The 22,154-nt window shown below is 41.2% G+C and overlaps 2 protein-coding genes and 1 long non-coding RNA gene across 6 annotated transcripts in view; 1 reads left to right on the top strand and 2 right to left on the bottom strand.

Moving 5' to 3' along the window:
• TTC17 (tetratricopeptide repeat domain 17) overlaps nt 1-289 on the bottom strand; it is a 61,474-nt gene extending 61,185 nt beyond the window's left edge. For 3 of the 4 annotated variants that reach the window (XR_014566848.1, XR_014566849.1, XM_083749511.1), the window contains exon 1: nt 22-289. Coding sequence is in view for 2 of the 4 variants with exons in the window: in XM_083749511.1 (XP_083605637.1) it covers nt 22-255 (234 nt within the window). In the remaining 2 variants the exon portion in view is untranslated. The remainder of the gene's footprint in view (nt 1-21) is intronic. The other variant, XM_083749512.1, reaches the window with a different exon arrangement.
• On the top strand, nt 160-6,470 carry LOC310851233. Its single transcript, XR_014567627.1, has 2 exons — nt 160-295; nt 6,106-6,470. It is a non-coding gene; the product is annotated as an uncharacterized lncRNA (long non-coding RNA).
• Nucleotides 2,308-21,545, bottom strand: API5 (apoptosis inhibitor 5). Its single transcript, XM_083751082.1, has 14 exons — nt 21,323-21,545; nt 19,691-19,852; nt 18,161-18,254; nt 16,333-16,398; nt 15,176-15,327; nt 14,010-14,216; nt 12,969-13,073; nt 12,454-12,543; nt 11,320-11,501; nt 9,638-9,731; nt 8,915-8,971; nt 8,266-8,342; nt 6,838-6,974; nt 2,308-4,443 (listed from the first exon to the last, which is right to left on the bottom strand). Exons 1-14 carry the CDS (start codon nt 21,389-21,391, stop codon nt 4,364-4,366), a joined length of 1,572 nt encoding a protein of 523 aa, XP_083607208.1. The 5' UTR covers nt 21,392-21,545; the 3' UTR covers nt 2,308-4,363.
• Between the last annotated feature and the right edge of the window lie 609 nt (nt 21,546-22,154).

A 22,154-nucleotide genomic window follows, 5' to 3' on the forward strand; every position in this document is an offset into this window, starting at 1 on the left:
CCAGAGGAGCCCCTCCCTCACCTGCTGCTGGATCTTGCCATCCTCGGTGACCACCCAGTGGGTGGTGGCGGCGCCAGGCTGAGCCGCAGAGCCCAGCAGCAGGAAAAGGCCCAGCAGCGCCCAGCCCGGAGAGGCGCACGCCAGCCCTCGACCACCCCGCCCGGACACTCCTGCTCCTGCTGCTGCTGCTACCGCCATCTTCCTCAAGCCCGGCCTACCCGCGCCACCCGGAAGCGGATTGGCCTCCAGCGCCATTTTGGAGAAGGAAGTGTGCGCGCGCTCAGAAAGCTTAGAGGTACGAAAAGGTGTAGACTCGCGTGAAGCCCGAACTTGTAAGCTTAGATGTTTCGAGACGTCGCTGTGCGCGGATGGATTCTCTGCGGCAGCAGCATAGCAGTTTTTTCTGCCCTCAGTCAACTCGCCTTGTAAGTGAAGTGGGAGAAGCCAGCTCCCTGTTAAGACCGCAAGTCCTGCGTGCGCGTGTCACTCTAAGTTTCCTCCTCTCCTATCTCTATGTGACCGGGAGAGGCCGGAGGAAGGGGAGGAGAGCGTTGGGTCAAACAGATAAGGACGTCTCGCGTGGCTGCGCCCCTGAGAGCGGGAGGCGGAGAAAGAATGTGGCGAAAGGGGGCGTGGCCTACAAAAGAAGGGCGAGGGAGTAGAGAAGAGGCCGCGCCCTCTGCGCATCCTCCACCACGCCCTCCCACGTTCTGCTCAGAGGCAGCAGCCAATCGCAGGCTCGCAGCCGCTGTCATCGGAAGGTGAATACGAGGCGCGCTCTTTTTGTTCCGCGAAGGGAGCACCCGCCAGCTGGCTGACCGCGTTGCAGTCCTTTGGTTGCACGTGTGCCTTAGGCTGCAATCCTGTGGCCGCTTTCACGAGAGGCAGCCCTTTTTCACGGAGGGCCAGAGTAGACGGACTGCTTCTGACATGGGACCATGTGCCCGTTTGGAGGCTGCTGCACCTGCCCGTCCGGACATTTCAGGCTGCCCCCCAATCTGAAAAAAACGCCCCAGCAACAGCAGGCCATATAAGAGATATACTGACACAGGGGCCGAATACAGGGGCAGACATAGATTACCCTGGCCCCGTGCCCACTATTACAGCACCGAACAGAATCGGGCTCACCTGCATTCTGCACAGGGCAAAGGGGCCAGATTCCAAATAATAAATGCCCTTAGAAATGACAATATTCAAAAAGTAGCAGGGAAACATTTCAGCCTTGCTAGACACTGCTGCTAATCTTAGAAGCTGTTAATCAAAAACAAGGTTCTTCCTCAACGTAGGAAGTGAGTTACTCCCCCATTCTGCATCTAATTAATTTTAAACTGGTATTTTTGTACTATATTTTTGAATTTTTAATTATGACTTTAGTAAGAAGGAATGGACCACCTTTCCAGTATGCATCTATAGTTAAATGGGGCTGTTTAATGTGTGCCATGTGCACAACACATTAAGTTATCAAAGGCATTTCTACAGCTTGAATACAGTGGGGATGACAGGGTCTGTCACTTGACAGGATGAACACTTGCACATGCACACCCCATTACCAAATAGGACTAATTAAAGGTACAAGAATTTAGGGATTTTCAAACCAGAATTTAGGTATATTCCTAACCATCCAGAGATTTATGTAAGTCATTGCATCATTGAAAAGAAAGACTCATTTGTCAACGGCTAAAGATTAAACATAACTGCAGGACCAGGAATATAGCTATGGATTATAGAATACCCTTAGAAATACATAGAATGGGTGATTGTGTGAGTGGACATTATATGTCCTTCACCCTCTGATCCGAGGCAGACTACATTAAAACACAGTATTAAAAACAATGTACATCTCAAAAATGTAAGGTGGGTCCTAAAAATATACACCTCGGGTGTCAAAACCAAGGGTACGGATCTTCCACGATGGGGCTTCCTTTCTCCCCATGCAGCCTTCTTGCAACCCCCCAAACGGCTTCAGAAGATTGCTGGCAATCAGTAGAGAGTTAGAAGATCCAATGACTGTTGTATGGCACTCTTACCTTCTTCAGATGAGCATTGCTTTTTCTATGCAAAAGCACCATGCTGCAAGTGCATTATCCCTTGATGACTGAGCCAAGTAGAGAATCACCAACACCCAACCAAGCTCTTTTAATTGAATTAATTATATTTAACTCTCTTTTGCATCACACCCAACTCAAAAGAACACACAAAAATGGTTTACATTTAGATTATCCCTAAAACCTAGAGATGACATATTTTGTTAAAAGTCCAGTGTGTTTTCAGGAACCTATCATTTAAAAAAGACCAAGCAACAAGAAGTCACTAACAAAATTACAAAATGGATTTATTGCAAAGGCATAAAGGAAATTTTACAAAGAGAATGTGATTAATGGGTGTCTCCAAAAAGAAGTAACTGCAGCCACAACAAAAAGTGAAAAAGCTAGCCGTTTCTAAGGACAATCTGCACATCATTTATGAATAGAAATAGTTTTTAGTCAATTTGTTACCTAGGGGACCCTCCCCACTCCCTGTCCAAAGATACTTGGGCACGGTAGTAATCACTGAATGCCCATGCCTAAAAATTAGGCTTTCACATTATTAAAGGACCTCAAATTGCCATGATAACCAAAATATGCAGCATACAGAATTAACCAAAAATATTTCAAGATCCATTTTGATCAATTATTTGTACTTTGACCAGGCCAGTTTCTAAAACAAAAATCTGAATAGATGTAGATGTTTCTCCTTAATTAGAGTCATGTTTGTGGCCATCGAAAGAAAAACGAAACAAGGTTGTACACATCAAGGCTTCACCTGCAGTTCCATACTGGTTTAAAGAGTCATGGTTTGCCCTAAGGAATCCTGGGAACTGTAGTTTGTTAAAGGGTCTGAGAGTTGTTAGGAAACACCTATTCTCCTGTTCCAAGTGGTATGATACTGCTTTAAATGCATAGCACAGATGGGGCCCAAAGAATGATTAAAATGATTTATTTGTCCAGTTTATAAACTGTTTTTCTCTGATATACATGAGGCTTGCTGGAAATATGCTTTGTACAAAATGTTGGTTTTCAGTACAGGCATCAAACTCTAGAGGGGAATGGGGGGTGATGCGAAGAATGAATATGCAATTTTTTAAAATAAAGCCTGACACTGGGTAACTTAAACATTCCTGCAGTGTTATAAATTTTCCTATGATCTGTTACTGATATTGACATTTTATGCTGCTCACTCCTCCTCCTCCTATGCCTAAGGACCGAACATACATTTTTAATGGGAAATATTTTTTGGGGGAGGTGAGAATCAAGTTTGCTACATCATATTATTTTAAATAAAATATCTAGAATCCTTATCACTATGATGATTCCATTATTACGTAAGATTTACCAAGATGTTTTAACTTTTTACCCAAGTGCAACTGAATAGCAGTAATTTCAAGTGCCTAATGCCATGCTTAATATTTGTAAACACAGGTATCTAACTAATTAAAAAAACAAAAACACAAAAACAAAAGAGCTTCTTCTAAGGGCTAAACTGATCCAAGCTCTTTAACAAGAAAGAGTTATTACAGCATCACAAATTTGCCATTCTTGGGGTAGCATTTCTAGCAGTTTTATTCTTTTTCACTATAATTTTATGGCATATATATAAATATATATATGCACACACACATTTATAGAGAACACTTAAAAAGCCATTTGCAAAACACACATTATGTTACAATATATGGAGAAGAGCAAAATGTGTTCACGTTAACACCTGGTCTTCCCTGCTCCCTCCCACCCTTCCCAACAAGTAAATGGACTGACTTATGATAAAGAGCACAGATTATTCTGCATCCATGTTGCACATTTTAAAAATCAAGGATTCCTATCAACAATCAATGCTACCACTGGTAGCCTATACTACTTTTTCTGCAATATCATTCTTTCCCACTTACTGCAAAAAATAAAATAAAAATACGATTTTGTCTGGAGAAGGGTTACCGCTGATTTCAACTTCAGTTATAACATTTCCACCTCTTATCTAGCATATGAAAATTATTGTACACTAAGGAGCCTACTTTGTATAGCCATATTTATAGATGAATGTAACATCAGCAGGAAAACCCATGCTTTCTTCCTGAATAAGTCTTGAAGATGCTTAAAAAACAAACCCAGACACAAACTCAAACTGCCAGCTGCTAAACATCCAAAAATACAGTTGTAGCTTCACTGTGGGTGAGTCTGCAGTCCATTAGAAAAGTAGATCATACATACAAAGGTATAAGAACATTTAAATCAGTCTTTTGCAGAAGACAGTTCTTTAAACAATGCAGCCCTCCAGGCAATTCGTCTAGACTTGAAAGATGATCATGGCAATGAAAACACCATTGATTTTAGTAGATTCTTCCACGAGTGCGATTACCACGGCCACCCCATCCTCTCCCTCGTCCACCACGGAAACCACCTCTTTGCTCTGAAAATAAAGAGAAATAAAGGTGTTTTAAAACATATAGATCTGTGATTGACTAGAAGGAAAACAGCAACTACCCCTAGTTATAATTCTAGCTTTTAAATACAAGTGGCACTTAAACAAACATGACAGTAAGAATTGCAACATACTCTCTAATCAAGTAGATGCAGAGCCCAACTGTGTGAAGCAAGACCAGTAAGAACCACACCAGCTCCCAGCGTATACTGCCCAGTTCACATAAGGTTTAATCCACATGGTCATTCTCCCAGTTACACAACCACTCAAGGGATAGGACAGTGTGAACCTGCCTTTGAATAGCTTTTCCTATGGTAACTATATTTCAAGTCAGAATATAAACCTGCTTGTATGTGCCTTTCAACTCTGAAACAAGGCTGAGTATGAAATATTTAGCATGTTCACGTGTGCTACCCCTCCTTATCCAGTAAAACTATTTTAACATCAAAGTCTCTGATACATAGAAAAAGTAGTAGTAATCCGTATAATTACTCTGTATGTACATATTTTACGAGGGACGCAGGTGGCGCTGTGGGTTAAAGCCTCAGCGCCTAGGACTTGCCAATCGAAAGGTCGGCGGTTCGAATCCCTGCGGCGGGGTGCGCTCCCGCTGCTCGGTCCCAGCGCCTGCCAACCTAGCAGTTCGAAAGCACCTCCGGGTGCAAGTAGATAAATAGGGACCGCTTACCAGCGGGAAGGTAAACAGCGTTTCCGTGTGCGGCTCTGGCTCGCCAGAGCAGCGATGTCACGCTGGCCACGTGACCCGGAAGTGTCTCCGGACAGCGCTGGCCCCTGGCCTCTTAAGTGAGATGGGCGCACAACCCCAGAGTCTGTCAAGACTGGCCCGTACGGGCAGGGGTACCTTTACCTTTACATATTTTACACATACTGCATGTCTGTTGTTATCATTATTTCTTAACCATCCTTTACTCTTAAGATCACAGGCTGAGTTACATTAAAACATACAAACTTGAGATAGTGGAAGGTATAGTCAGCAATTTACTTCAGCTTGCAAGATGTCTAAGCTGAACACAAACTTGAAAATAGGCGCTTGCCAGTTTAGCTATGGTAATAACTCATTCCAAGAAAGGTTTTGCAAATGGCAAGTCAATTGGCTCTCTCCACCCCCCCCCCCCCAATTATGCTACACAGGTACAGGTAGGCTAATCATTTCTTTGTGGACTTATTTGCAGAACTTGTTTAACAGAATAGAAAATAACTTTACCACTTATGGAAATGTGACTACCTTTATATTATTAAGTGTTGGAATCAAAGGGGACTATTCTAGAAGTGTCCACGTCATAGTTTCCAGTGTTCCTCATTATGCCTGCAGCCGTTTGCAACACTAGACAAGCCACTTACAAAACTCTGGGGAACTTCCGATGAAGCACTAACTGCCGATATACACTTATGAGACTCTTTTGAATCCAGACAATGTCTTAGTTAAGTAAACAGATTGTATATGAAAGCACTGATTGCATATGAAAGCCAAAGTTTGTGAATGAGTATCAAACATACCATTTTTTTAGCCCTTAACTGAATGAGAAAGCTGAACAATGCCTTTTAAAGAGAAAAAAAATTGTTGTGTGGAAAGGGCATTAATTGAAGCTGCTTATAGTGATCTCTCCAATTCTTATTTTGTTTCTCCAGCATTATAGTAGGCTGCAGTCCTACCCTACTGACCAACAGTGGCAGAGATTCATTGAACAACACAGCCATTGCCACTCCTACAGCCCTGGCCAGGAAAGAAGGTGGGAGGACAGATCAAAAAGCCTTTGTGGTGCACCAGTGCTCAGGCTGGCAAAGCAAAGAAGCCTGGATCAGGTCCGTTGCTGTCATATGAGAGCTGCAGGGTCTGCATAGTGTCTGGCATAGTGAATACGGGTTTGGATTGCTATTTCATGAAAGAATTAAGTGATGGCATGGAAGACCTTCCCATAAATCTGAATGAAGAGTTTCCTATCATGTTACAACCCCCACTTCCTATTCAATGTGAATAAAACCTGACTCAAGAATTGGATGTGACAGGTTGACATTTTATACAGGTAAATGCCAATTAGACCAAAAATAAATATCTTGTACTAGACCACAGACAGGAGACCTGAGGCTTTCCAGATGTTGCTCGACTAACAACAGCTGCAGTCCAATAGCATCTGGAGGGCCACAGGCTTGCTACACCTGTCTAGACATTGTTCAATATGATATGTAAATCAAAATCATGCCAAGATTGTATCTCGAAAAAGCACACACAAAATTCATGAACAGGAATACCAGAGAACAACAACACCCAAAGGCAACGGAGCCTGGCAACTTATCTTACAACACAAAACAGAATCCTATTTCTCCCCTGCACAGAATAACACAATCTCTTGCAACGCTTACCATAAGAAAAATTTCCCAGGTTACTACTGTATTTTCCACTGGGTGGATTGTATATCTGCCTGGCATCCCTTTTTGGTCCTGCTGGAGCCTTCTTTGTTGGCAAGTCTGAAGCTGCATCCTCACTTGCTCTTTTTTGCCTTCAAAGAAAATAGGGGGAAAAAATATTGCAGAGACAAGTAAGACTTAAACAAAATGAACCCAATATGTACAGCAATGGAAAACTTAATGAAGGCTTTTCGTATAAAGTTAATTTACAGACATGCAACATTAATAGCACAGAACAAAAATTCCTAGCATTTCAAAGCAAGAAGATTCCTATTACCTTACTCTCTAGCTCATTTGTTTGTAAAATTAAAAATTAAAATAAAATGAGAGCGCTCAGGGCAAATATGTCACAAAATTGATAAAATTGAACAGCACCTTAATAACCAAACCTTCTATTTTTCTTAGAGCAGAGGTAAGTAACCAAAGTGCTCTCCAGATATTGCTGGACTCCCCATAGCCCCAGCCAGCATAGCTACGGGCCAGGGATGATGGGAGTTACAAGTCAAGTAACATCTGGAAGACACCATCTTGGTTACCCTGAGTTTGGAAAAGCCTGCTCCTCTGCAAGAAGAGGTGGGCCTTTTACTTTTATTTCCAGACACCAATAGCAGAAAAATATAAAAGCAGCTTGCTTATTTTTATTTTTATAAAAAGAAAAACCCACCATCTGCTTATTCTCAAGTAAAGAAGATACTAGGCAGCCTTATGTTTTGCCTAGAGAAGAGGTGACTCCTAGATTAGCCATCTTTTTTAGGACCAAGATGCCAGGATCCCAGGCACTGCATATGGTATTCTGCTCAGACATGCAGTATTTGTAGCTCTCCCTATTCTAGCAGCAGTAGTCTCTGAAAGGTTAAGGACTCTTTGGAGCAGCTCCTCACCAGGAGTGGGTACTTCTAGAAGGAACGCAAAGATTATCAGCCCCCTGTACTTCTCCTGTGTGCATGGGAACATGTTGCCGAACTTCTCTGGATCCCAACCCATCTCTCTCTCTCCAGAGTAAAGTTATTACAATTGCTGAAGCGACTATTTGTTTTGCTAAATAAAGTATATTCTTTTTAAAGCAGAGGTTAGGTGGCCATCTCTAGCTGAGATTCCTGCATTGCAGGGCTGGACCAGATGATCCTCAAGGTACCTTCCAACTCTACAATTCTATTATTCCTTTTATCTTAACTCTCCTTTGGATGTTCAAACACACTGACTCAATCAATGAATGTATACAAAATCATAACTTGTGCAGAATAACATTTTTGGCATAACTTTATAGATGTATAAATAGATTTAAAAGAAGATTCCAACATTACATTAACAGAGATCTGCTGGAGGGCAGAAAGACAAGAGAGAAATACATAAATAGTTAGAAGTCATTCACTGCTAACTTACCCAGCTTCAGATTTCTGTACTGGTTTCCATGACAGCGTCACTGTGCTCTTGTATGAAGGGGGAATGTGGAAGAGATCCTAGAGACAAAATAGGAATTATATGTTTCTGGGAATAGTACTTTAAACAGCTGAATAATAGATATTAAAAACTAAAGTTCCCCAATTCAAAATTTATTGCATGATGACAGATTTCCTGGATTTAAAAAAAAAATCACTCCAAAATCCACATTTGGGAAAATCCATCGTTAGGATCAGCATTAAGTATTAATTCAGTCTCTCTCTCACTCACTTCTCTTTTATGTTCTTGTAAAGGATTTGATCAATTCCATTGTTTCCTGCACTGTTTTTGAAAACAGACTAAATTTCCCTACAGGTTTGGTATAATGCTCAAGCACTACAGGGTGAGGAAGGAATCTACTACATTTAATAATAATAATAATAATAATAATAATAATAATAATAATAATGCTGCAGCCCATCTGACTGGGCTGAGCAGCACCCAGCAAAAGTTACTGGAACAGTATTACTGTTTCCAGAAAGAACAGAGTTAGGGCCACAGAATTGATTGGTCACAAATAGCTTCAGGACTAATATCTTCACCAAACCATCCTTTTTAAACAAATCCAGTAATAAAATATAGAAGGGCTTACCTTGATTAAAACATTGATGTTATTTGTAATTTTCAGCGCAACCACTTTAATTTTGTTCTGCAAAAAAGGAGAAAGGCTATCTTAGAAATGTTAAAATTAAATTGTTTTTAAGTCTATATTTAAGATGTTTCCAATGAAGCTCAGTGCATTCTTTTCTTTTCTTTAAATGAACAACAACACTGAGGAGAACTATTTTCCATCTGAAACACTACCAGTTGCTAGAGACTGGAATCTTTCATGCATAATCACATGCACATGTAGTTTAGTTATGGCCCTTTGGCTTATGTGGAGGATTGGTGCAAAACCTCCCCCCCCCCGCCCGCCCGCCCCTCTTGCTACACTTCTAGCAACACACTGCTTTTCTGTTCTCTGTGAAACAGAGTGGATGCATACAGAAGCGATACAGTGACACTCTTCAATTAGTTCAATCCAAGGGTGCTTGCTTAAGTGGAGAGATAGTTCTGCTCATGGAAAAAGACATCCCCGATTTTCATCAATTCCCCTTTTGTGCAGCTCCCATATCATATCCTGACAGTCTCACCACCCTCTGGAGCAGATTTTCAGAAGGCACAGGGCAATTTGGAAAAACTATTTTTTGTGAGCAACACCCCCAGTTACTACTGATCAAAGCCACTGTCACGAGCTTTATCCATCAGACTATACTGTGATAAAATCATTATGGTAAATTCGGCTAAGGTACTGCCGTCACAGAGGACTACATACCTCTTCTGTCTTTAATGCTTCTCCTGTTTTGCCCTGGAGCGCCAAACGAAGCTGTCGGATGTAAACCTGCAGTCCTCTAGCAAAATACTGTAATCTTTAACAAAAGAGAATAGCTGAACAGTAAGTTATGCAACACACAGTGAAATCAAGATGATAAAAAGGAAAACTGCTAGTATCTTGAAAAAAGAAAAGCCTCAACAGAAAGACATTTGGCAAACTGAATTTGCCTAAGTAAGAGACCTTATGTAGAATGTCCTAAATAAAGGTGTCTCTATAGAGGAATAAACTTTGGGGTAGATTTATGAATCAAGACTTTTTAATATCAAATATAATTTAAACATCAATCAAAACCAAGAACATTTTACTGAGAGAAGCGGAACTTTGATCCTAAACCTTCACTGCCTTGAAGGATATTTCCATGAGAAGAAAAGGCTAAGGTGTAAACCCTACACAAACCCAGAGTGGAGTCCCTTTTGACGGATGGATAGTGCCTTGTACGTCTCCTTCCGGCAACTCCTGCAGCCAAGCTGGTGCCAAATGCAACTAAAATCAAAGTTGGCTCTCTAGTATACCGGGGGTCCTAGTTGCGACAGCCACCATGAAAAATTTCCCATAATGACTTCCAGGTTACCATGGAATGGCAGTGGACGGCAAGCTCTGATTTATAAAGGGGTTTATATGTTTATGTTTTTATTTCATTTGTATATGTAAAATAGAAAATGCAAACATATATGAAAAACTTCCCATAATGCCAATTTTAAATGCTGGGTAGACTCTGTGCTGCTTGGATCACTGGGTCGGGGGGTGGGAGGGAATCAAAGTGTCTAAGGCAGGTGTTAAGGATGGATCCTACCCCCAGGATGCCAGATGCTGTCACTGACCATGGAGAAGATTGTTCTGATGCTGAAGAGAAATCTGAAAGAATTATGTAGTCTTTGGCATCTAACCACTCCTTTATCAATTTTAGAAACTGATTATGGAACAAAGGCATGGAGGAAATCTCACATGGAGGTTAGCAGAAAACCTCAGAGCAAAGCCCTAACCTAGGGTCACCAAGGGACACAAATGTTGAAACACATTTCGGTTACTATTGGTCAAAGTGCCATTTGATCTGAGAATTCGGAACATGTGAGCCCTTTATGAGTTCTTCAAGAGCAGCTTAAATTGCAGTTCAGTATTAATATGCTACAGGTCACGTACGTAAAGGTAATTCTTTGTTGGAAGCATTACAGCTTTTATACTCAATAAGCCTTCGGTGCATATTAAAAAGCTAAAGGCATTTTGTTTCACCGCCAGTAAACTATTCATTTCATTGCTATACAAGTATAGGCTAGTTTGAGTTACAGAAAGACAATATGACATATCCAACAAGTAACTTTTAATAAGAAAACTGAGAAGAATTCTCTCATTAATTTTAGAGGGCCAGAAGCAAGTTTGAAATGTCAGTTTGGGGCTATACAGCTATTCTGACATAGACATTTCCCTATTGCCCTGAAAACTAGGAACAGTATCTTCAATATTTTCAGTCTGAAGTTTTAGTTAACCTTTTCTATTATTGGCTAATGCTTGCTTATTAATCATATGGTTAATTATAATTGGCAGAGAAAAGATCAGCAGGATTCTACATGACTCCATTACTGCTATTCTAATGAAGTCTGCACATGCATACACTTTAATGCTACCTGATTTTAAAGTCTTTCACTTTCTCTGTGTTCAGCTTCGCTGTCAGGAAGTCTGGAAGTTTTCGACCTAGTTGATGAAAGCTATATAACAAACACTCCACATAGCTGAACTGCAATTTGGGCTCTTCATTGCCAGCGTTCTCCCCATTCTCCGCTTCTTCTGGAGGGAGTGGCATGTATTCCTGAGAAACAGAAACCAGAAGAATTGACACTTGTTACTTCATCTAGTATTTAAGATGTCATTGCCTCAACTATGTATTCGTTACCAAATCTCCTTCTAAAGAGGTCCACAAACATGGTTGCACAGCCAAGTAAGTATATTTAATCCCAGCTGTCAGAATTAGGGTGCAATCTCAAGCCATATTTGTCCTTTTAAAAACCAGAACACACAAACTGCTAACATTTCCCCTATTACAGTGGTACCTTGGGTTAAGTACTTAATTCGTTCCAGAGGTCTGTTCTTAACCTGAGACACCACTTTAGCTAATGGGGCCTCCTGCTGCCACCACACAATTTCTGTTCTCATCCTGAAGCAAATTTCTTAACCCGAGGTACTATTTCTGGGTTAGTGGAGTCTGTAACCTGAAGCGTCTGTAACCCGAGGTACCACTGTATATATTTTTGTATTTTTATATTTTAAACCACCCTGTGATCTTTGGATGAAGGGCAGTATGCAAAAGATTATAAATAATAAATCCTCCTCTTGCAGCCCACTTAGAAGACAGGAAGACAGAGATGGGAAGACTACACCCAGCCCCATGTTGGAGGATGACAACAGTACCCCACCTGTGGTTTGGTGGTCTAGCTACCAAAGCTGAACACAATTTGTGAGTCCATGCCCTTTACTATTGAAGCCAAGCATGTATTTCCTCCCGGCTGCTGTTCAAGCATCTTTCAAGTGCTGTGCTATCCACAGAGAATTGAACTTCTTCACACTTGTAAACACACTGTGTATGAAAATTAGTCAACATCTGGTGTTCAAATCTGCTAAAGCAATTAGCTATTACAACACGGTTATCCCTCTGGAAGTACTATCATTACACTAGGTGCTTTTCAATTCAAATAAAATAAAAGGCATAATGAAATCTAATTACAAACTTTCACTCTCTCTCTTAAGACTAATAATCCTCTTACCAGTAGTTTATCAAAAAGCTTCTTCAAATTTGATTCTAGCTTTTCCATGTCTCCACAAAAGGAGCTCATCTCAGCAAGCAGTTTCAGCACCTACAGTGGGTGGGGAGAGAGGAAAAAAGCCATTGGAAAATTAACAGTTGCAACTTTATACCATGACAATTATAAAAAATAGAACAGATTTTAAGACAGAAAGAAAGGGCTTATTCCTGGATATGACAGTGCAAATCAGAAAATGTGCCTAGAGGGTGGAAGATAGTGCCTCCTGTAGGATCTTAGTTGAACAGCATTCTTTCAGGCTGCAGACTATATGCATAAATTGTTTGAATTTTGTTCTGCATAGCAGCACACATGATAAAAAAGCAAATCTATGTAATACTTTAGGAGAGAGTATAAAATAAGACAAGCAGAATCAGCCTTGGCAGTGGTCCAAATTAGCAATAAATTTCCTATCTTCTTTTGGCATACCTTAGATACCTATAATTCAGGCTCCATGAGATATTTCCAGATTAGCTTACCTCTAACTGTATATCAAGGCCTTCAACTGGGGTGGTCAGGGAACTCAAGTTTGGCAGCACATGCTCACAGAAGTAAGTGACAAATCTTGTGGAGTGAACATTTTTCTGTAGAAAAACAAAACAGCAGCTGTAACAGCAATATGTTCCAATGCTTTGCTGCACAATTCCAATTTTTCATTTGATAGCAGCTAGCACTAAAAGCCTTTTTAATCACAAGATCATTAAGTTAGCATACTACTACGTAAACATGTACGTAACGTAAACATGACACTGTTTTCCAAGACTGAAACACCTTCAAAGATTTTAGACAGCAAGCATGCTCAGATAAAACAGTGGTGTGATTTACATACAGTGAGAGATAGGAAAGCTACAACTCTAGCAAACAGGTACCTTAAATGGGTTGGTTTCCTTTCTTTAAAGCTTTAAACTCAGCTTCTTTTAATTCCACTTGGTTTTTAATCTGATTTAAATTTTGTTGTCTCCTCCCTGATTTGTTTTGGTGAATTTTATTCTGCACTTGATTTTAATCTATCTTAACTAGATTTTATTGGGTGATACCAAACATTAATCATTCTCAGAGTAGATCCAATGAAATTGATGGCCTTGCTCTATTTATTAGGAGAGTCCTTGAGGGGACAAAAGTAGCATACAAGCTATTTTATAAATATATATCTGTGACACATGCAACGGTCTTGCAACTTTTCACAGTCATGTACAGTGGTACCTCAGGTTACATACACTTCAGGTTACATACGCTTCAGGTTACAGACTCTGCTAACCCAGAAATAGTGCTTCAGGTTAAGAACTTTGCTTCAGGATGAGAACAGAAATCGTGCTCTGGCGGTGCAGCGGCAGCGGGAGGCCCCATTAGCTAAAGTGGTGCTACAGGTTAAGAACGGACCTCCGGAACGAATTAAGTACTTAACCGGAGGTACCACTGTATTGTATTATGGGATAGTCATTCTGACACAACCAGTACAGCCATGCTGTATTGTCACAACAGTCACAACACTTAAAAAACAAAACACCATAAATACTTACTGAGAAAAGCGGGACTGCTTGACGAGTACACTGTAAGAGTCTATCCACACAATCGGGGTCAGATGGATTGAAGGTCTGCTCAAGATCAGCTTGTTCAGCCACTAGTTCAACTAGCTGCTGCCGCCCACTCACTGTCTGCAGGCTTTTCAAGCCTGATAGTATCTTCATAAATAAGACAAACTCCTCTCCTGTCACATCCTCGAGCACCTTAAGAAAAGAGAAAAATAGAAAAGAATGAAGAGTCATACCAATGCAGGTTGGAACAAGTGCCCATGTGTTATTTTTCCTTGCAAATGATCATTTCTCGCTTAATTTTTTTACAGCACATTTCAGTGTACAAACCATTTTAAAAAGCTCTTCCTTTAGTATTAAAGCTTCCATGCAATAAAAGTCAGATGGAATGGTCTTCCCCAATGCTTCATATCTGAGAATTTGAATCTTGGGCGAACATTCTGAATCCAACACTTTGTACATTATGCCACACAGAACCCAAGTGCTGTTGCAAATTAACTTGTTGTATTTAATACAATGGGTCTAAGGCTTTGTAAATTTACCTGGGCCAAAGCCCTACTGTACTCAGTGGGACTTTTCTCTGAGCAAATATAAAAATGGGATCAAGGAACAATGGCTTCTCTCCATCTTAAAATAAATGCTAGCTATCACTTGGATGCGTCTCCACCACTAAATGGAAAATGACCCTTATGTGGCTGTGAACAAAAGTGAATACGAAGATTATAGTCTTTTTATTAGCAAAGCTGATATTCAATTTTAGATAATGTAAAATGTAAGATTCAATAGATGCTAGATAGGTAACATTACCAAGTGGCTTGGCAACGTGTTTCCTACACATATGGTATGTGAGGTAGTAAAATTTATTCCTCCGATTCCAGTATCACCCCCCTAGATAGCTAACTTAGGTATTCTCCAAAGCAGACAAAAATGTTTGTAGTCTTGATAGTTCGTGGGGGGGGGGGGGTCAGCAACCACCCACCAGGAAAAATAGCATACCTTTGTTAGACTCAACTAAAATGTTTCAGAATCTTGAACTGGTGAAGCAACACTATTAGCTGCATTTTTAATTTACACCCATAGGTGGTACTTAATGGATTCTGATAGGAAGCAATTCTGTTATGAAGAACGTAATTTAACTAAGCTAATGTACTCACTTTCTTCGATTCTGTTAGTACGAGTTCTTCTACTTCTTTTGTTAACACCTCTTCAGGCAGTGTTTTGAGTTTTGTGGAGAGGAATTTGATGGCTCTTTCTCGTACAATATCCTCTCCTTGAAGAATCTGACTAAATAAACCACCCAGTGTTCCTAAAATAGAAATAAGTATCACATAAGCATCCCTTTACAATTGAAAGGAATATAATTTTGTTAGATATTTGATTATTCCAAGTATATGTTATATAACATATGCTATATGTTATAAACACCATCTCCAACTCCTCAAAAGATTTTGTCAACGGTGTCTCCAATTTTTTTTTACACATCACTTGGGATGACAGGCAAACTAATGCCAGTGTACTGGAAGAAGCAAAGATCACCAGTGTTGAAGCAATGATTCTTCAACATCAACTTTGTTGGACTGGTCATGTTGTGCAGATGCCTGATTATCACCTTCCATAGCAACTACGCTATTCCGAACTTTAAAATGGAAAGCGTAATGCTGGTGGTCATCAGAAGAGGTTTAAAGATCTCTCAAGGCAAATCTTAAAAAATGTGGTATAAACACCAACAATTGGCAAACACTTGCCTGTGAGCGCTCCAAATGGAGAACAGCCTTTACTAAAGGTGGCATAGGGTTTGAAGACATTCGAGCTCAGGACAAAAGGGAGAAACGTGCTAAGAGGAAGGCACGCTTGGCAAACCCTCACTGTGATCAACTCCCGCCTGGAAACCTATGTTGCCACTGTGGAAGGACATGTGGATCCAGAACTGGCCTCCACCGTCATTTACGGACTCACTGTTAAAACCGTGTTTATGGAAGACAATCTTACTTGGCTACAAGTGATCGCCAAAGAATAACATGAGTCAGCTACATGGAAATGGTATAAATAATTGTAAATGTTATATACCACATTAGTAGAATAAATCCTGTTGCTTCTAAAAGATCTATACCCTCCTCTGGAATAGCTATCTATTGTAATACACAAAATTATATTCTTTGTATCTTTGCAAATTGTTCTATTAATATTGTCAAAAAGGTATTCAGACTGGTAACTATTCCGTATCTCCCAAAAGATAGTCAATTCTCATCCCAAAAGATCCAACAGAGCGTACAAACAATTTATAAATGTCAGGATATAAGGCATACTTTACCTTTAGCATCCATCTTAAATATGCTTAGCAAAGCATTGTTAACCAAGTTGAATTCTGCAGAATCATCTGGGGAAAAGAGAAAATTAAAGATGAAAAATATTTTTAATTCTAGCTAAATAAAGTGAAGCACTGGAAATCGACACAAACTAGAATCTCATGTGATAAGAAATTATTCAAAGAACCAGGTGAAGAATGAAAGTGGCAAAACCATCGTCTGAAAAACAGAAGGCAGATAACATAGCAGTACAAATACAAAGCTGCATCAGCTGACTTATGTTTATTCCCTTCCAAGAAGCATATAAAACATTCCCTGTAAAACACCATGCACAATGATAGCATAATAATAACACTGCTTATTTTTTAATATGCTTTTTATTAGTTTTCTTGCTTAGCAAACACATACAAGAAATTAACAAATATGATAAACAAAAACAAAAAACCCCATACATATATCCATAAAACCATATGTTCTTACAAAAGAATATGCCACCATATTCTCATTTCCCAATTCCTTATCTTCCCCAATAGACTTCCATCTTCCTCAAAGCGGGTCTGTCTTATCTGATTAATAAACTGCTTCTTTAATCATTTTGCCATTTCTTCTGTTATCTGAATACTATTCTTATAATTCATATTGTGGTTTGCAAAAATTAACCAAAGCATGTCCAGGTTTTAACCTGAGAGCACTGTTTTTTAAAATATTCTTTATAAACTATAATATTATAAATAATTTATAATTTATAAATAACACTGCTTATTTCACAACAGCAAAAAAAAGAAGAAGAAGCAGAATACAACAGAAACAAGCACAAAGACAACAATTCTAGATTCAGGTAGGTAGCTGTGTTGGTCTGATGTGGTTGAAATGAATTTAAAAATTGTCCAGTAGCACCTTACGAGACCAACTAAGTTTGTTCTGGGTATAAGCTTTCGTGTGCATGCACACTGAAGAATATCTGAAGAAGTGTGCGTGCTCATGAAAGCTTATACTCAGAACAAACTTAGAAAGACAACAATGTTTAATCAATGGGCAACATACAACACCACACAAGCAGACCTCCCCCTTCATTTATATCCCCTTGCACCCGCCCCTCTGCTCCAGAGGGAATCTATTGCTTTAGGTGATAGGGGCAGGAGAAGGAATTCATTCTGCCAAAAGTGTACATTCCACCAGTGAATGAACACCACTGGATTTCAGCCAATGTCTAGAAGCCATATACATCTATCTATCCCATTTAACTGTGGGAAGCAAAAAGTTCTCATTGCAACATGTGAAGCAGCATTGTTTCCAACAAACCTATGCAGCTTTTAAGACAAAGACCTAGAGGTTGTGGATACTTCTTCCCCAAGAAGCTAGCATGAAGAACTCCTGCACTAGCCAGAGTAGGTGTACCAGCTGCTGTGCCAGTGCACTAGAAGAGGGCACCTTCTAGTGAAAGACACAGAATGGTAGGGGTTCCATTTGGTTCTGAGGCATGCCTGTGCTTTTCTGCCTGCAATGGTACATTAGCATAGCCCTTTCCTGCACTGTGGACTATGTACCTTTTAGCACGAGTCAAGATTAACAAGCACCTTTTAGAATGTACAGATTGCCAGCTCCCTGTACATGTTGAGTTTTCAATCAAAGGAGGGTCAGAGTGTTTAGAAATTTGAATGGTAGGTAAGACAGCAAAAGTTATGGGCTGGTGAAGACTCCTAAAATACAGAACTGCAAATATTGACATGGAGAAAACAAGATGGTTAAGGAATACAACCATAGCAATGAATCTATAACCTTGCTCTGATTACACCTTGTAAGGTTACAAATACAAACACCAATCTCTTCTACCTGACTGAAGAAGTTGGGTGAGTATATCTGCCACTCTGGGGAGGTTGTCACCGGTAGCAAACTGAGGTAATTCTTTGATTGCTTGGCGCCGGATCTATAAACAAAACAAAGACACAGACATTCACCAACCAAGGAATTAAAATTCTCTTACACAGATGATAAAGCTTTAAAAAAAAAAGGTTGGGAAAGTCAGACACAATCTATTGTCTGATTGTGCTGTCAGTTTTTATGTTCACCGATACTTAATTGCAAGAGGCTTAAGGCTACCATGAGGCTCTGCTAAGGGATTTAGCCTGAAATCCTCTATCAATGTACCTGGGAGGAAGCTCCTCTGAAAATGGGACTTATTTTGTGGTAGATATGTAAATATGACATGCTTATCTGTCATTAGATCATCACAGTACAACAGATGAACAGTCTAAAAGTCACATCAATATCTACTGAGGTTAAAGGTAAAGGTAAAGGTACCCCTGCCCGTACGGGCCAGTCTTGACAGACTCTGGGGTTGTGCGCCCATCTCACTTAAGAGGCCAGGGGCCAGCGCTGTCCGGAGACACTTCCGGGTCACGTGGCCAGCGTGACATCGCGGCTCTGGCGAGCCAGGGCCGCACACGGAAATGCCATTTACCTTCCCGCTGGTAAGCGGTCCCTATTTATCTACTTGCACCCGGAGGTGCTTTCGAACTGCTAGGTTGGCAGGCGCTGGGACCGAGCAGCGGGAGCGCACCCCGCCGCAGGGATTCGAACTGCTGACCTTTCGATCGGCAAGTCCTAGGCGCTGAGGCTTTAACCCACAGCGCCACCTGCGTCCCTGAGGTTAACACACACCCAAATAAAACTACAACACAGACAAGTTTAAAATGACAATTTTCCTCTTGCACTGTTGCTAAACATTTTAAGAACTAAAACAGATTTAAGATGAAACTTTTCTGTACAACTTTCTCACTTTATGTCATTGTTTTGTAAACAGGCAAAGATGATGTAGTTTCATCCTGCCTTTGGGAGTCATTCCTGTTTTGGTTTTGCTAGTTTGCATTGTACTTTTGAAATTGGTATTTAAATTATTTTGTTAATTCATTTTAAATTTTACACCATATATGTTGGGAGCACATGTTGAAGAGAAGCTTATAAATTCATAAATAAACTACTGTATATGAAAATACTTTTTGAAAACTGATGCCTGTGCCTAAATGAACCCCAACTCCTGATGAACAGGTAAAAAAGGTACCCACACTTGCTCCCAGATGATTATATGGTACATTTTATTTATTTAAAATACATTATCAACTTCCCATAATTTTGTTTCATAAAATACTTTACTAATCAATTGACAAGCATGCCAATCCTGGTTAAATAACCCAAAGATGTAATAGCAGTTTCTCCTGGTTTAGACCTTATGAGTGAAAAGTGTTCTGTTCCCCCACAATTTTTTTTATGGTTAATCTGATAGTGGGGTGGGGATGAGAGGGGAACGGATGAAATCAGAAGGAACAAGAGGCAAGTGCTAACTGCCGATGAAAAAATACTTACAGAAACATCTTCATCCTCACAAAGGTCCAGTTGGGCATTGATAGCTGAATCTGCCAGTTCAGGGAAATGTTTGAAGAATTTTGGAATAAATTGTGCTGCTAATCTCTTCTCCTTGGCACCTCCCTTGACACCATCCAAGATCACCTGGTAAGCATCTTTGTGCTAAGACAGAAGATAGAAACTCTCTGCTTTATGCAGTTAACAGATGCAATAATCTACTGCAATATCAGAATACTGTTCTAAGGCTCTGAATAAATTTATATATAAAGAATGAGATATTTATAGCTTAGGCATATCCGAGAGTATATCACCACTATCCACTGCAGATCTCACCACCACTACTCATATGCCAAACAGCACCCATAAAGTTATTTTTAGTGTCTGTTAGATAACTATAAAACCACTTTTCCTAAAAGTCTAAGGTTGCAAACCAATGCCCATGAACATGGGAGTAAGTTTCACTCAATTCAGTAAGCCATGTATAGGATTGCATTGCAAGCATCTTCTACAAATACTGCAATATCATCCTATTTGTCCTAGCTTTTGGGGAGCAGGCTTAATCTGGGAAAGAACTGAACACTTTTACCATTATGTGTGCAGTGTTTCATTTTAGATGGATACTTTATATGCTCTTCATAACCTACTGCTAGGTGTCCCCAAGTGTTGGAGGAGACAGAGCCATGGATCATCGCGGGCGGAATTATAGTGCAAAAAAAGAAGATCCCCCCCCACGGTCTTTTACACACATCATGGTACAACACAGCAAACACAGATGCTTACAAGAAGAAGAGCTGAGGGGGGGGGGACCCTGTGTTTGTGAGTACAGTACAGCACTGGGGAAAGGGCATCCCTTGGGGCAATGGCGTTAGAAGAGGATGCATGGCACACAAGTCTCTAAGGCCACAATTCTAAAACACACACTACTGAACACAGAAGGAATGGTAAGTAAACATGCATAGGGCTGAGCTGTAGGGATGCATACTCACGACAACGTAATACTACATGTTATACAAAATGAGATGTTATATCGCATCACTTGCGACTATGGATTTCTGAATGAACGCCCACATAAACACGACTACAACCCTGCCTCTATAAGCAAGCGCAGCAGGCAGCACATGGTATCCTGCGGCCGCAATTCTAAACAGGTTTACTTTTGAGGAGAAAAAAAACCCGTTGAACTAAACGAGCGCTGGGAGAAGCGAGCACGGGATTACTACACTGCACGTCCCGTCCCCCCCCCCTCACAAAACACCTCTTCTTTATCCTTTTACGAAAAAGAACCGGATTTTTTTTATTTTTTAAGCAGGCCTTTGCCAAGAGCCTTCGGCCCAGCCGTGATTTCAAGCTCCTACCCTCAGGTTGTTTAGCTAAGGAAGGGGCACCTTCTCAATGGAAGATTTCTAGCGGAGGGGGAGGAGGTGCCCCCCAAAGGGGGGGGGGTCCGAATCCAGACTCATGACGGGGGGAGGGAGGTGAGCAGAGGCAGAGCGTGGGGAGCCTGGCTCGTCCTCCTTTCTCCCCCCCGCCCCATAGCCGCCTCCGCCGCATAAAGGCGCCGATGTTTCCCCGCCGCCGCCTAGGCCCAGGAGCCCCGCGCGCAGTCCGAGCCGCCCGCCCTCCCGCTCGCACCTCGGCCGCGGTCTCCTTGGCGTCGGCTAGGATGCCGTAATTACGGTACAGCTCCTCCACGGTGGGCATCGTGCCGCGGATGATCCTCTCACGGCCGGCCTCTCTCGCTCTCTCAATCTCCGGGTGAAGCTGCGACGAAAACAACCGCTTTCCCTTTCACGCCACCTCCAATCCGCGGGCGGAAGCGAGCGGAACCGCCTAGTCAGGCCGCGCGCGGCTTCCGGCGGCGGTGGGAAGAGAGCGCATCTGCCCCCGTCCTGCCTACAGCGGCTCCTGCCGTCGCGGAGGTGTCGTTGCAACCGGCGCGGAAGCGGAGCGAGTGATGTCAGTCACATTCAGGAATCTCTTTCTCGTTCGCCCTTCTGCTGCGGTCGAATCAGGAGCCGGCTTCCCGCTAGGAATGCTGATATTCGTCAGCCCCCTCTTATATAGAAGGTTCATGTGCTACCATTCTTTTTTATTATTATTTTTAAAAAGGTGAAAAAAGGTGCTACTATGAGGGTGAAAGAGGAGAGCGCAAAATGTGGTCTGAAGCTCAACATCAAAAAAACGAAGGTCATGGCCACTGGTCCCATTACCTCCTGTCAAATAGAAGGGGAAGAAATGGAGGCAGTGAGAGATTTTACTTTCTTGGGCTCCATGATCACTACAGATGGTGACAGCAGTCACGAAATTAAAAGACGCCTGCTCCTTGGGAGAAAGGTGATGGCAAACCTAGACAGCATCTTAAAAAGCAGAGACATCACCTTGCCAACAAAGGTCTGCATAGTTAAAGCCATGGTTTCCCCAGCAGTGATGTATGGAAGTGAGAGCTGGACCATAAAGAAGGCTG

Source organism: Podarcis gaigeae (genome assembly GCF_964106915.1).
Source record: "Podarcis gaigeae genome assembly, chromosome: 1".
NCBI classification, from domain to species: domain Eukaryota; kingdom Metazoa; phylum Chordata; class Lepidosauria; order Squamata; family Lacertidae; genus Podarcis; species Podarcis gaigeae.